The following is an 11,424-nucleotide window of genomic DNA, read 5'->3' on the forward strand; positions in this document are numbered from 1 at the left end:
ATGCACTCCATAGTGGCCCCATACAGTATAATGCCCCCATATCTACCCCATACAGTATAATTCACCCCATAGCGGCCCCATACAGTATAATGACCCCATATCTGCCCCATACAGTATAATGCCCCCATACAGTATAATGCACCCCATAGCGGCTCCATACAGTATAATGTCCCCATACAGTATAATGCCCTCCATAGCTGCCACATACAGTATAATGCCCCCCATAGCTGCCCCATACAGCATAATGCCCCCATACAGTATAATGCCCTCCATATATGCCACAGACAGTATAATGCTCCACACATTATAATGCCCCCATAGCTGCCCCATAAAGAATAATGCCCCACATACAGTATAATGCCCTCCATAGCTGCCACAGACAGTATAATGCTCCACACATTATAATGCCCCCATAGCTGCCCCATAAAGAATAATGCCCCACATACAGCATAATGCCCTTATACAGTATAATGCCCTCCATAGCTGCCACAGACAGTATAATGCTCCACACATTATAATGCCCCCATAGCTGCCCCATAAAGAATAATGCCCCACATACAGTATAATGCCCTCCATAGCTGCCACAGACAGTATAATGCCCCATACATTATAATGTCCCCATAGCTGCCCCATACAGAATAAAGCCCCCATACATTATAATGCCCCCTCAGCAGCTACCATATAAGCCCTCCTCCCATACCCAGTATAATGCCACCATATATATGTACCTAATGTAAAAATAATAACAATTACTTACCTATCCCCATTCCCACGACAGCTGGGGGAGATCCTTCTCCTCCTATGCACTGTGTTGTAAGTGACTCGGCGCAGACAGGCGCGATGACGTCACTACATTGCGCCTTTCTGCGCCGAGCTGCTCGCGGCACAGTGAATGGTGAAGCAAGGCTTCATCATTGAACCCAACTGAATGTGCGTCGTGCGGACGCAGATTCAGTTGCAAGTGGGACCAGCGCGGTCAGAGCTGTGTGGCAACGTGGGTACTGCAGTTGCGACCCCTATAGCTAGGCCACTGCGTACAATACCTGTAGTACAGGTAGAGAGCAGTACAGTACATGTAGTACAGGTAGGGAACAGTACAGTACATGTATCATAGGTGGGGAGCAGTACAGTGCATGTAGTACAGGTAGGGAGCAGTACAATGCATGTAGTACAGGTAGAGAGCAGTACAGTACATGTATCATAGGTGGGGAGCAGTACAGTGCATGTAGTACAGGTAGGGAGCAGTACAATGCATGTAGTACAGGTAGAGAGCAGTACAGTACATGTATCATAGGTGGGGAGCAGTACAGTGCATGTAGTACAGGTAGGGAGCAGTACAATGCATGTAGTACAGGTAGAGAGCAGTACAGTACATGTAGTACAGGTAGGGAGCAGTACAGTACATGTATCATAGGTGGGGAGCAGTACAGTGCATGTAGTACAGGTAGGGAGCAGTACAGTACATAAAACATTGAACTGTACTGCAGAGAGGTGCTTGTAGACAGCCAAATCAGCAGTTCAGTAGTACATTTGCCTCCAATGTGAATTATCCATTAACTTCTCACTGAGACCAATGACAAAGTTATGACATACTGCTGTATTAACTTGATTCCCGTTTGAAAATGTTTTCATGCAATGCAATTCAGAGTATCTGAAAGTGAAAGGAATAGATCGCATCAATACAGATATGCGAGGAGGTGACTTGAAAAATGAGTATGCTTAAAACTATACAACCAAAGTGTTTTGGTTTTGCTGCATTTCTCTGACCATCATTTAGTGGTGTTGTATTTTATTATTTGTGTTTTTTTTATCCTGATATTAACTACATTTTCTCTTTTTATGCATATAGATTAGATATACAGGGTGGGCCATTTATATGGATACACCTAAATAAAATGGGAATGGTTGGTGATATTAACTTCCTGTTTGTGGCACATTAGTATATGGGGGGGGGGGGACTTTTCAAGCTGGGTGTTGACCATGGTGGCCATTTTGAAGTTGGCCATTTTGTATCCAACTTTAGTTTTTTCAATGGGAAGAGGGTCATGTGACACATCAAACTTATCGAGAATTTCACAAGAAAAACAATGGTGTGCTTGGTTTTAACGTTACTTTATTCTTTCATGAGTTATTTACAAGCTTCTCTTTGTTTACAGCCATTGACATGTCGCAGAGGTTAACACGTGAGGTGCGGATAGAAATTGTGTTGATGTCTGGTGAACGCAGTACCCGGGTCATTGCAGCAGATTTCAATGCAAGACACCCTACGAGACCACCCATCTCCCATGCTACCGTTTGCAAACTGCTTGCCAAGTTTCGTGAAACTGTTTCAGTGTTGGATTTCCCCAAATGTGGACGCATGAAAACTGTCACTAATGAAGAAACACCAGTGGCTGGCCTAGCTTCATTCAGCAAGAGCCCACAGCGTAGCACTCGCCGCATGTCACTGGAGAGTGGCATCAGTCGAACATCCCTTCGGCGGATATTAGCTACTCACAAATGGCACCCTTACAAACTCCAGCTGATGCAGCATCTCAACGAGGATGACCCAGATCGGCGCACTGAATTTGCAGAATGGGCAAAACAAAAATTGGAACAGGACCCTCAGTTTACACAGAACATTTTGTTCAGTGATGAGGCAAACTTTTATGTGAATGGTGAAGTTAACAAACAAAACCACCGCTATTGGTCTGACACTAACCCTTTGGTGGATAGATCCCTCAAAGACTGTTGGAACACAAAAATTGATGGTATGGTGTGGTATATGGGGTACAAAGATAGTGGGGCCATTCTTCATCAATGGAAACCTCAAGGCCACGGGATATCTGAAATTGCTACATGATGATGTGTTTCCCTCTTTATGCACTGAAGCTGGCACGTTCCCTGAGTTTTTCCAGCAAGATGGTGCACCACCACATTATGGGTGTCAGGTCCGAGCATTCCTAGATGAACAGTTTCCTGGAAAGTGGATTGGTCGTCGTGGGCCAGTTGAATGGCCCCCTAGGTCTCCCGATCTGACCCCCTTAGACTTTTATCTTTGGGGTCATCTGAAGGCAATTGTCTATGCTGTGAAGATACGAGATGTGCAGCAACTGAAACTACGGATACTGGAAGCCTGTGCTAGCATTTCTTCTGCAGTGTTGCTATCAGTGTGTGAAGAGTGGGAGAAGAGGGTTGCATTGACAATCCAATACAATGGGTATGCACTTTGAACACATTTTATAAGTGGTCAGAAACTTGTAAATAACTCATGAAAGAATAAAGTAACGTTAAAACCAAGCACACCATTGCTTTTCTTGTGAAATTCTCGATAAGTTTGATGTGTCACATGACCCTCTTCCCATTGAAAAAACTAAAGTTGGATACAAAATGGCCGACTTCAAAATGGCCACCATGGTCAACACCCAGCTTGAAAAGTTTCCCCCCTCCCATATACTAATGTGCCACAAACAGGAAGTTAATATCACCAACCATTCCCATTTTATTTAGGTGTATCCATATAAATGGCCCACCCTGTACATTCCTTGCTGCAAATATCTGCTTCATGGCTCTGTAGTTAATGATCACAATAGGAAGGAGAAGAAAAAAATTCACATTTATGATTTTTGTTTCTTTATTTTTATTCATTAATTTTCTTTTTGTCAATAGGATATATTTTTTTATGTAAAATCAGCATTTGTGTCATCATGGTTATGTATTATGTATAACCACTCGCCTTTCCATTTTTTTCTACACTGTTCACTCACATCACTAGGTTTTTTTGCAGTTGCAGGCTGCACTCTACATTCATTCTCAATTATTCATCCACTTTTTTTTTATTTTTCATTACTTATTATCAACATTCTCTATAACTATGCACTATTTTGTATTTTATCACTTCAGAAAAAGATTGTAAGAGAAAATGTGTTGTTTTTAGCACCAGTGCGCATATTTTTCATCTTTTGGTTCGGTAGTGTTCTCTAGCACAATTATTACCATATCTCACTCAGCCACACTGATTATTTTGGATTGGCTGTAACTGACCAGCCTCTGGCGCTTCACCCATGACACGCCGGATTGTTGACACACGTCACATGATGCGCTGAAGTGTCTCCGACGCCTCGTGGCCACTGCGTTCCGGAGGCTGGCCAGACTTGCAACCACAGACTACGACTGATAAACAAACAGTGAGTAGATTATTTTACTTAGTGGGCATCATTACGACCTGGACATCAACCAGAGGATTGGTCAGGATGTATTTAAATATTGAGAGTATGCATACCTTTGCTGTTACATTTATTTATGCATTAAAGAGAAGGTGTCGTGAATTTTTTTTTTTATCATATTGCTTTTAATATGATAATAACATAAATTTTATTGATTTATATTCTCGATTAACGACACATACAGATATGGAATACGGCACATACAACCCCATAGAGAATGCGAATGGGAGCCGTTCCATTCTCTGCAGCGTACGACGTCTGTGTGGGAACGGCGCATGCGCCGCTCGCACACAGGCCAAAACTAAGCTCGTTCACAGAGCATAATCTGTGGACCGGAAGCCGCTGCCGGACAGTAAGATGATGACTTCCGGTCATATGTTCAAGGAAGCGAAGGCGCAAGGAATAGGAGCGGAGGCGGCAGCGGCGACAGGAGCAGGTAATTTATGTTCGTGTATGTGATGTGTGTATTATGTTCGTGTGATATTGTCTGCTGAGCCCTGTATCTAATCCTCCTACACTGTGCAATCGCTCAGAAAATGGCGGCACACAGTGTAGGGGGTATGAAGATTCAACCCCCTACTTCTCCTGGCACTAGCCAGAATAAGGGAGGGGGGATTGTGTGAGGACACTAGAGAGTGTGTCTACCCCAAATTTTACCACATTGACCATGCTGCAATTTTGGGAACTGCTCCCTCTAGTGGCCAGCACATGGAAATGTTATAAATTAGAATCTAATTTATAATATTTCCTGACTTGTGAAAAAATGTAAAAAATGAAAACAATCTGTAATCACTTAAATAATAATTGTTTAACTAAAAAAAAAAAAATTCTAGCGACACTTTCCCTTTAAGCATCCTTGCACTGTATATTTATTCATTAATGCCATTTGCCACTTGTACAGGGGCGTAGCTAGGGGGGGGCAGGCGGGGCATTTGCCCCGGGCGCAAGGGAAGGGGGGGCGCCGAAGAGCAGCTGATCGCTGCTGACAGGAGCCCCGTATGTAGGACACCTGCAGCAGCTTAGGGTTCTGACTGGGGTCTGTGACAGCCATGGAGTGGACCAGTCCAGTCACCTGACCTCACGTCAGTGACATGAGGTCAGATGAACTCAGGTCAGGGGACAGGTCCACTCCCGTGCTGCAGCCTTCCAGCATCTGCCTCCACTCTGTGATCTGTGCTCTGCCGAGAAGCAGAGAGGAAGCTCCGCCCACAGCCCGTCCTCACCTGTCAGCAAGGAGACATGGTGAGTGAGTGTGTGTCTGTCTGTCTCTCTGTCTGTCTGTCTGTGTGTGTCTCTGTCTGTCTGTCTGTGTGTGTCTCTGTCTGTCTGTCTGTGTCTCTGTCTGTCTGTGTCTCTGCATGTGTTTGTCTCTTATATCTACTACATTATCTGTACTGTGTAGCAGAGCTGAGATTGTAATTTAGCACAATGTGTTATCTGTGATTTTACATAGGACTGCAGGGGACACAACTACATTATCAGTACTCAGAGAGTTATCAGTGTGCTATCCAGTGGCGTAACTACCGCCGTAGCAGCAGTAGCGGCTGCTACGGTGCCCGCGGCATGAGGGGGCCCGTGTCGCCCGCCAGCACGGGCCCCCCCCATGGCCGGAGGCTCCGCTAGCAGCCGCTATGGCTGCTACAGTGGGAGGCCACTGAACACTACGGCAGAGCAGGGAGGTATCTCCCCGCTCTGCCATTAAACAAAAGACATGTATCCCCTCTCCACAGGACAGGGGATACATGTGTGATCGCTGGCAGTGATAGGGAGAACGGGGGACTGAAACTCCCCCCCCCAATGTTCTCCATCACAAACCTCGGACTTCTGGGGTCTGTGTCGGCTTCTCCGTAGAAATGAATGGAGCACCGGTCGCGCTTGTGCGCATGCGTGACCAGCGCTCCTTTCATTTTTATTGAGCTGCCGACACAGACGCCGGAAGTCCGAGGTTAGTCATGGAGAACTTCAGGGGACTTTCAGTCCCCCGTTCTCCCTATCGCTGCCAGCGATCACACATGTATCCCCAGTCCTGTGGAGAGGGGATACATGTCTTTTGTAGGACACACTGTAGGTCGGATTTTTTTGGGAGAAGGGGCTGTGCGTTCCCTACAGGGGGGGCAGTATGACGTTCTCTACAAGGGGGGCTGTATGGCGTTCTCTACAAGGGGGGCTGTATGGCGTTCTCTACAAGGGGGGACTGTATGGCGTTAACGCCATACTGCCCCCCCCTGTAGATAACGCCATACAGCCCCCCCTGCAGGGAACACCATACAGCCCCCCCCTGCAGGGAACACCATACAGCCCCCCCCTGCAGGGAACACCATACAGCCCCCCCTGCAGGGAACACCATACAGCCCCCCCTGCAGGGAACACCATACAGCCCCCCCCTGCAGGGAACACCATACAGCCCCCCCCCCTGCAGGGAACACCATACAGCCCCCCCTGTAGAGAACGCCATACAGCCCCCCCCTGTAGAGAACGCCATACAGTCCCCCCTATAGGGAACGCCATACAGCCCCCCCTGTAGATAACGCCATACAGACCCCCCTGTAGATAACGCCATACAGCCCCCCTGTAGAGAACGCCATATAGCCCCCCCTGTAGGGAACGCCATACAGCCCCCCCTGCAGGGACCGCCATATTGCCCCCCCCTTGTAGGGAACGCCATACAGCGCCCCCCCCTGTAAAGAACGCCGCACAGCCTCCCCCCTGCAGGGAACGCCATACAGCCCCCCCTGTAGAGAACGCCGTACAGCCCCCCCCTATAGGGAACGCCATACAGCCCCCCCTGTAGATAACGCCATACAGCCCCCCTGTAGATAACGCCATACAGCCCCCCCTGTAGATAACACCATACAGCCCCCCCTGTAGATAACGCCATACAGCCCCCCCTGTAGATAACGCCATACAGCCCCCCCTGTAGATAACGCCATACAGCCACCTTTGTAGATATCTACAGGGGGGCTATAAAAAAGGCACTATCTAGAAGGGGGGGCTGAGTGTGACACCCAGGGGAGGGGGGGCCCCAGTCAAAAGTTTGCTATGGGGCCCAGTCTTTCCTAGTTACACCCCTGGTGCTATCTGTAGTGTTACATAGGACCGCAGGTAACATCTACTACATTATCTGTACTGTGTAGCAGAGCTGAGATTGTAATTTAGCACAATGTGTTATCTGTGGTGTTACAGAGGACTGCAGGGGACACAACTACATTATCAGTACTCAGAGAGTTATCACTGTGTTATCTGTGGTGTTACATAGGACTGCAGGTAACACTACTACATTATCTGTGCTGTGTACATATGTGCCTGTGTGAGTATGTATGGGTCTGTTTGTGAATGTGTCTTTGTGCTTGTATATTTGTGCCTTTTATGTATTTGTATATGTTCCTGTCTGTGTATTTATCTGTGTGTGTGTGTGTGTGTGTGTGTGTTTGTGTGTGTGTGTGTGTGTATATGTGTTTGTACGTCTATATATTTACCTGTATGTATATATTCCTGATGTGTGTATGTATATTTACCTGTATGTCTAAATATCTATCTTTATGTATGTACAGTATATATGTTCCAGCGTGTCCATATATGTGGTTAATTTTTGGTTTGTGTAGGGGGCAGCAATAGAGAGTCCCGCACAGGGCGCCATCCAAGCGAGGGCCGGCCCTGGCTGCACCGACCCTAGTCAGAAGGAACTCCGCCGCTGCCTGCGCCGCATTACCTCCTCGGCTTCTCCGGTAAGTCACACCAGGCAGAGCGGAGAGTGGTAGCGGTAGGCTACCACTCCCCGGTCTGTTCACAGTGTGGCGCTAAGTACAAGGGGTGGGAGTGTGCCGCTATCTACTAGGGGGGAAGCGGGCTCTGTGTGGCGCTATCTATAGGGGGCTGTGTGTGGCCTCTTTAATTTATTTTCTTTTAATTTATTTTTGTGTTAATTACATTATAGATCTACATCGCTTGTAAAATGTAGAAATGCTTTTATACTCGCGTTACATTAAAAAATCGTTAAAAAAAATTACACCTCATTGATTGGTAGGGAAAGAAAACATGGCGAGGGGGAAGGAGATGTCTGGAAATAAGTTGGGGGGGGGCGCCAAACTGAATCTTTGCCCCGGGTGCAGGAGAACCTAGCTACGCCTCTGACTTGTACCATATATTATCACCATTGTTCAGGTCTGTGCACCCTTGGGGTCCATTATTATTGTTACCATCTCAGTGAGCTACACAGCGACTTGTCCTATTCTTCCTGAAGGTTTGTGGATTCTTTTAATGTTGTGTTGCATTTTTTAACTAGATACTTTAATAAAGATTTATGAATCTCTATTTATAATTTTGTGGTAGCACCAATTTTTCTCTGTAGGTTTGAAAAATATAGGGATGTAGATAAAAAGATCATGCAAACATGGCTGAAACTTGTTGCTTCTTGCTACCCACAGTCAGCAGAACCCAGAGAAGCAAGCGGACTATGAATTAATAGAGCACCAGGTAGTCCAGTAAGTTATAGTAAGCAAGATGGGTAATTGTATGGGAGCAGTAAAAATAATTCTCTAAAGCTACTTTCATATGTGGTTTTTTGATTTGTGAAATTTGTAGTTGAATTTAGAATGGTGTGTTCATAATAATTTGATACTAGACTAATATGTCTGGTTTGACAATGTTTCACATTGCAGATGCTGACCATGGGAGGTCACAACGCTGGTAACCCTTCCACTCAACCGTTTGCTATTGAAGGAGTTGCAGTTTTCATGATCTTTGTCCCCCCGTATGCAAGTAAAACCATGCTGTCTGTATTTTTCAATAAGAATTTGTGTGGTCTACTGGCATGGCTTTTGACTTTAGCTAATAGAGAGTAGCCTTATACCAACATAAGAAAAATAAAATGTCCGCTTCGTAAAGAAGATCAACTTTGTAGACACATGCATGCCATCTGACAATTTGGCAACTACACATAATAGATAACTATTACTCTACGGTTTTGATGGACCAAAACCCCACCAAAAAATCAAGCATTAAAGTCCAGCGGGAGAACTGTCCCCGCCTCATGCACACAACCGTAAGAGTTTTTACTGTCCACAAATATGGATCCAACTGCTACGAATACACTTCTGTAGCCATCTGCAATTGCGGAAGCGTCCATAGAGTTCTATGGGCGAGTGCGTGCCGCAATTGTGGAAAAGAATAGGACATGTTCTATATTATGCGGATCATTTCTACGGCACGGACACACATAGGTAAATATATGGAAATGTGTCCGTGGCCAATAGAAATGAATGGGTCTGCAAGTTCATCCATAATCACGGATCAAAACTACGGTCGTGTGCATGGAGCCTAACTCTGTGGATCTGTCCAGGTATTTTTGATATATACCTCTTTTTCCTATTAACTTTACTTGCTCTATGTTCATTCTGTTGTCTTTCTATTTTTTGTTGATTTACGACACATAGCACATTGGAAAAAGTAAAGTGTAAAATACTTTATGCTGTAAAGAAAACAATCACAAATGTGCACACTGCTAAAGATACATTTTTCCCACCTCTGCCAGAAGGATCTATATCTTCTCTTTCCAGAAGTGTTCTCATTGCTAAACAGTCACTTGAGGCAACAGCTTGAAACAACAGGTAGCTGTCCCTATAAAAACAAAACAAATTATGTGACATCACAGTGACATCAGTAACGTAAATTCCTAATAAAATGTGCCACAAGATTTCACAAGACATATCAGATGGCTGAAGCTCGTGACAGACTCCTGTAGCGTGTTTGATCCCAGCTTCTCTAGAGGGCATTGAATGCATATAATATTCCAAGACCTTTCTGAAAAGAATGCTGAGGTTTAGCATTTTGTCACAGGTAGTTCTGAATAATAACATCTCCGGGAAATCAAAATAGCATGGCTGGTTGCTTGAAGCCTCAGAAGACAATAGAGTAACAAGGCAAAGATCACAGCATCTCCAACTGCTTATGATAAGGCTTATCTTCTAGACATTGCAGTCACATTAATTTCAGGGAAACCGGCCATTTGAAGGTGAAGTGTATTTTCCAACTTACAACACGATGTATTATGTAAAACGATATTATATATATATATATATATATATATATATATATATATATATATATATATATATATTTATATTTATTGAGCGTATATATAAAAGTAAAAGTAATATGCCATAATTACTACTGACAGACCATAAAGGCTTAATACTTACTCACAGCTGAGAGTTTGCTACAATTGTATCCAGCCTAGGTAATGCTATGTGAGCTACATACATTAGCAGCACAAAACTTTCTCCTGTCCTCATGGTTTCCTACAGTGTATCAGTATAGGTAAAATGTATTAGCCTGAAATCCAGGATATTTAGCTTGCATAGGGTTACCTATACTGGATATAAATAATGCAAATACTTATATCCATAGTTAAGTTAGCAATAAACAGGAGTTTAAAATCAGCCCTCAACCAACCGTCATCAGAGTGACCCTTTGGCCAACAGCATTACAAAGACGATTAACTATACATAAAAGGAGGAGGCACTAGGAACAAAAAAGCAGGTATATCATCCGACAATAATCTGCCGATTGTACAATGAATTTCATGAGGAACATTTTGACAGATTGTTGATCATTGGTTGTTTTCAGAAAATAATGTGGTCAATTAATGTTCACTAATTTCACTGACTTTCAGTAAATGTATTGGTCATATTATCACTAGGGATACATTAGAGAAAATATACGGTGTTAAATATTACACACCCAGTTTGCTGTGTTTCATCCATAATGACGTGAGTCTCATCTATCATCTAAGAAACGAAAAAAGAAGAAATAAATCACATGATAAAGTGTTCCACTACACATAGCAGGCCTTATGTCCAGTAACTCCACAGAAGGAGCCCACATTTAGCCTACTTACAGCTTGAGATGCCTGAATTTGTACAACTATGGTAGTGACTTAGCATGGTGGCAACACTGGCAACCATGACCCGGCCTTTATGCCACATTGAACATTGTTGTTGGCAAAGTCATGGCCATAATGTAAGGATGAGCTCCAACTTCTGGTCTGGGTGATTCATTGATGTTACCTTCATCATTTGGAATGGAGATGTAGCCTCAGGACTGGATTTTGTTAAATACGTCAACCACAATAAAGGTCAGGGTTATTTGGGGTATAATGGTTTCTTAGACTTGACATTATGATAGGATAACAGCAGAACATTAGACTAAAAACAAATATGGA

The 11,424-nt window shown here is 44.3% G+C and overlaps 1 protein-coding gene across 1 annotated transcript in view; it reads right to left on the reverse strand.

The window, feature by feature from the left end:
* The window catches only part of LOC142760860 (transient receptor potential cation channel subfamily V member 5-like), a 44,755-nt gene extending 33,789 nt beyond the window's left edge, over positions 1 to 10,966 (reverse strand). Inside the window, exons 1-2 of the mRNA XM_075864034.1 lie at positions 10,944 to 10,966; positions 9,727 to 9,821 (exon numbers count right to left, since the gene is read on the reverse strand). Coding sequence (XP_075720149.1) covers positions 9,727 to 9,821; positions 10,944 to 10,966 — 118 coding nt within the window. The remainder of the gene's footprint in view (positions 1 to 9,726; positions 9,822 to 10,943) is intronic.
* Between the last annotated feature and the right edge of the window lie 458 nt (positions 10,967 to 11,424).

The sequence above is a fragment of the Rhinoderma darwinii genome, chromosome 4, assembly GCF_050947455.1.
Source record: "Rhinoderma darwinii isolate aRhiDar2 chromosome 4, aRhiDar2.hap1, whole genome shotgun sequence".
NCBI classification, from domain to species: Eukaryota; Metazoa; Chordata; class Amphibia; order Anura; family Rhinodermatidae; genus Rhinoderma; species Rhinoderma darwinii.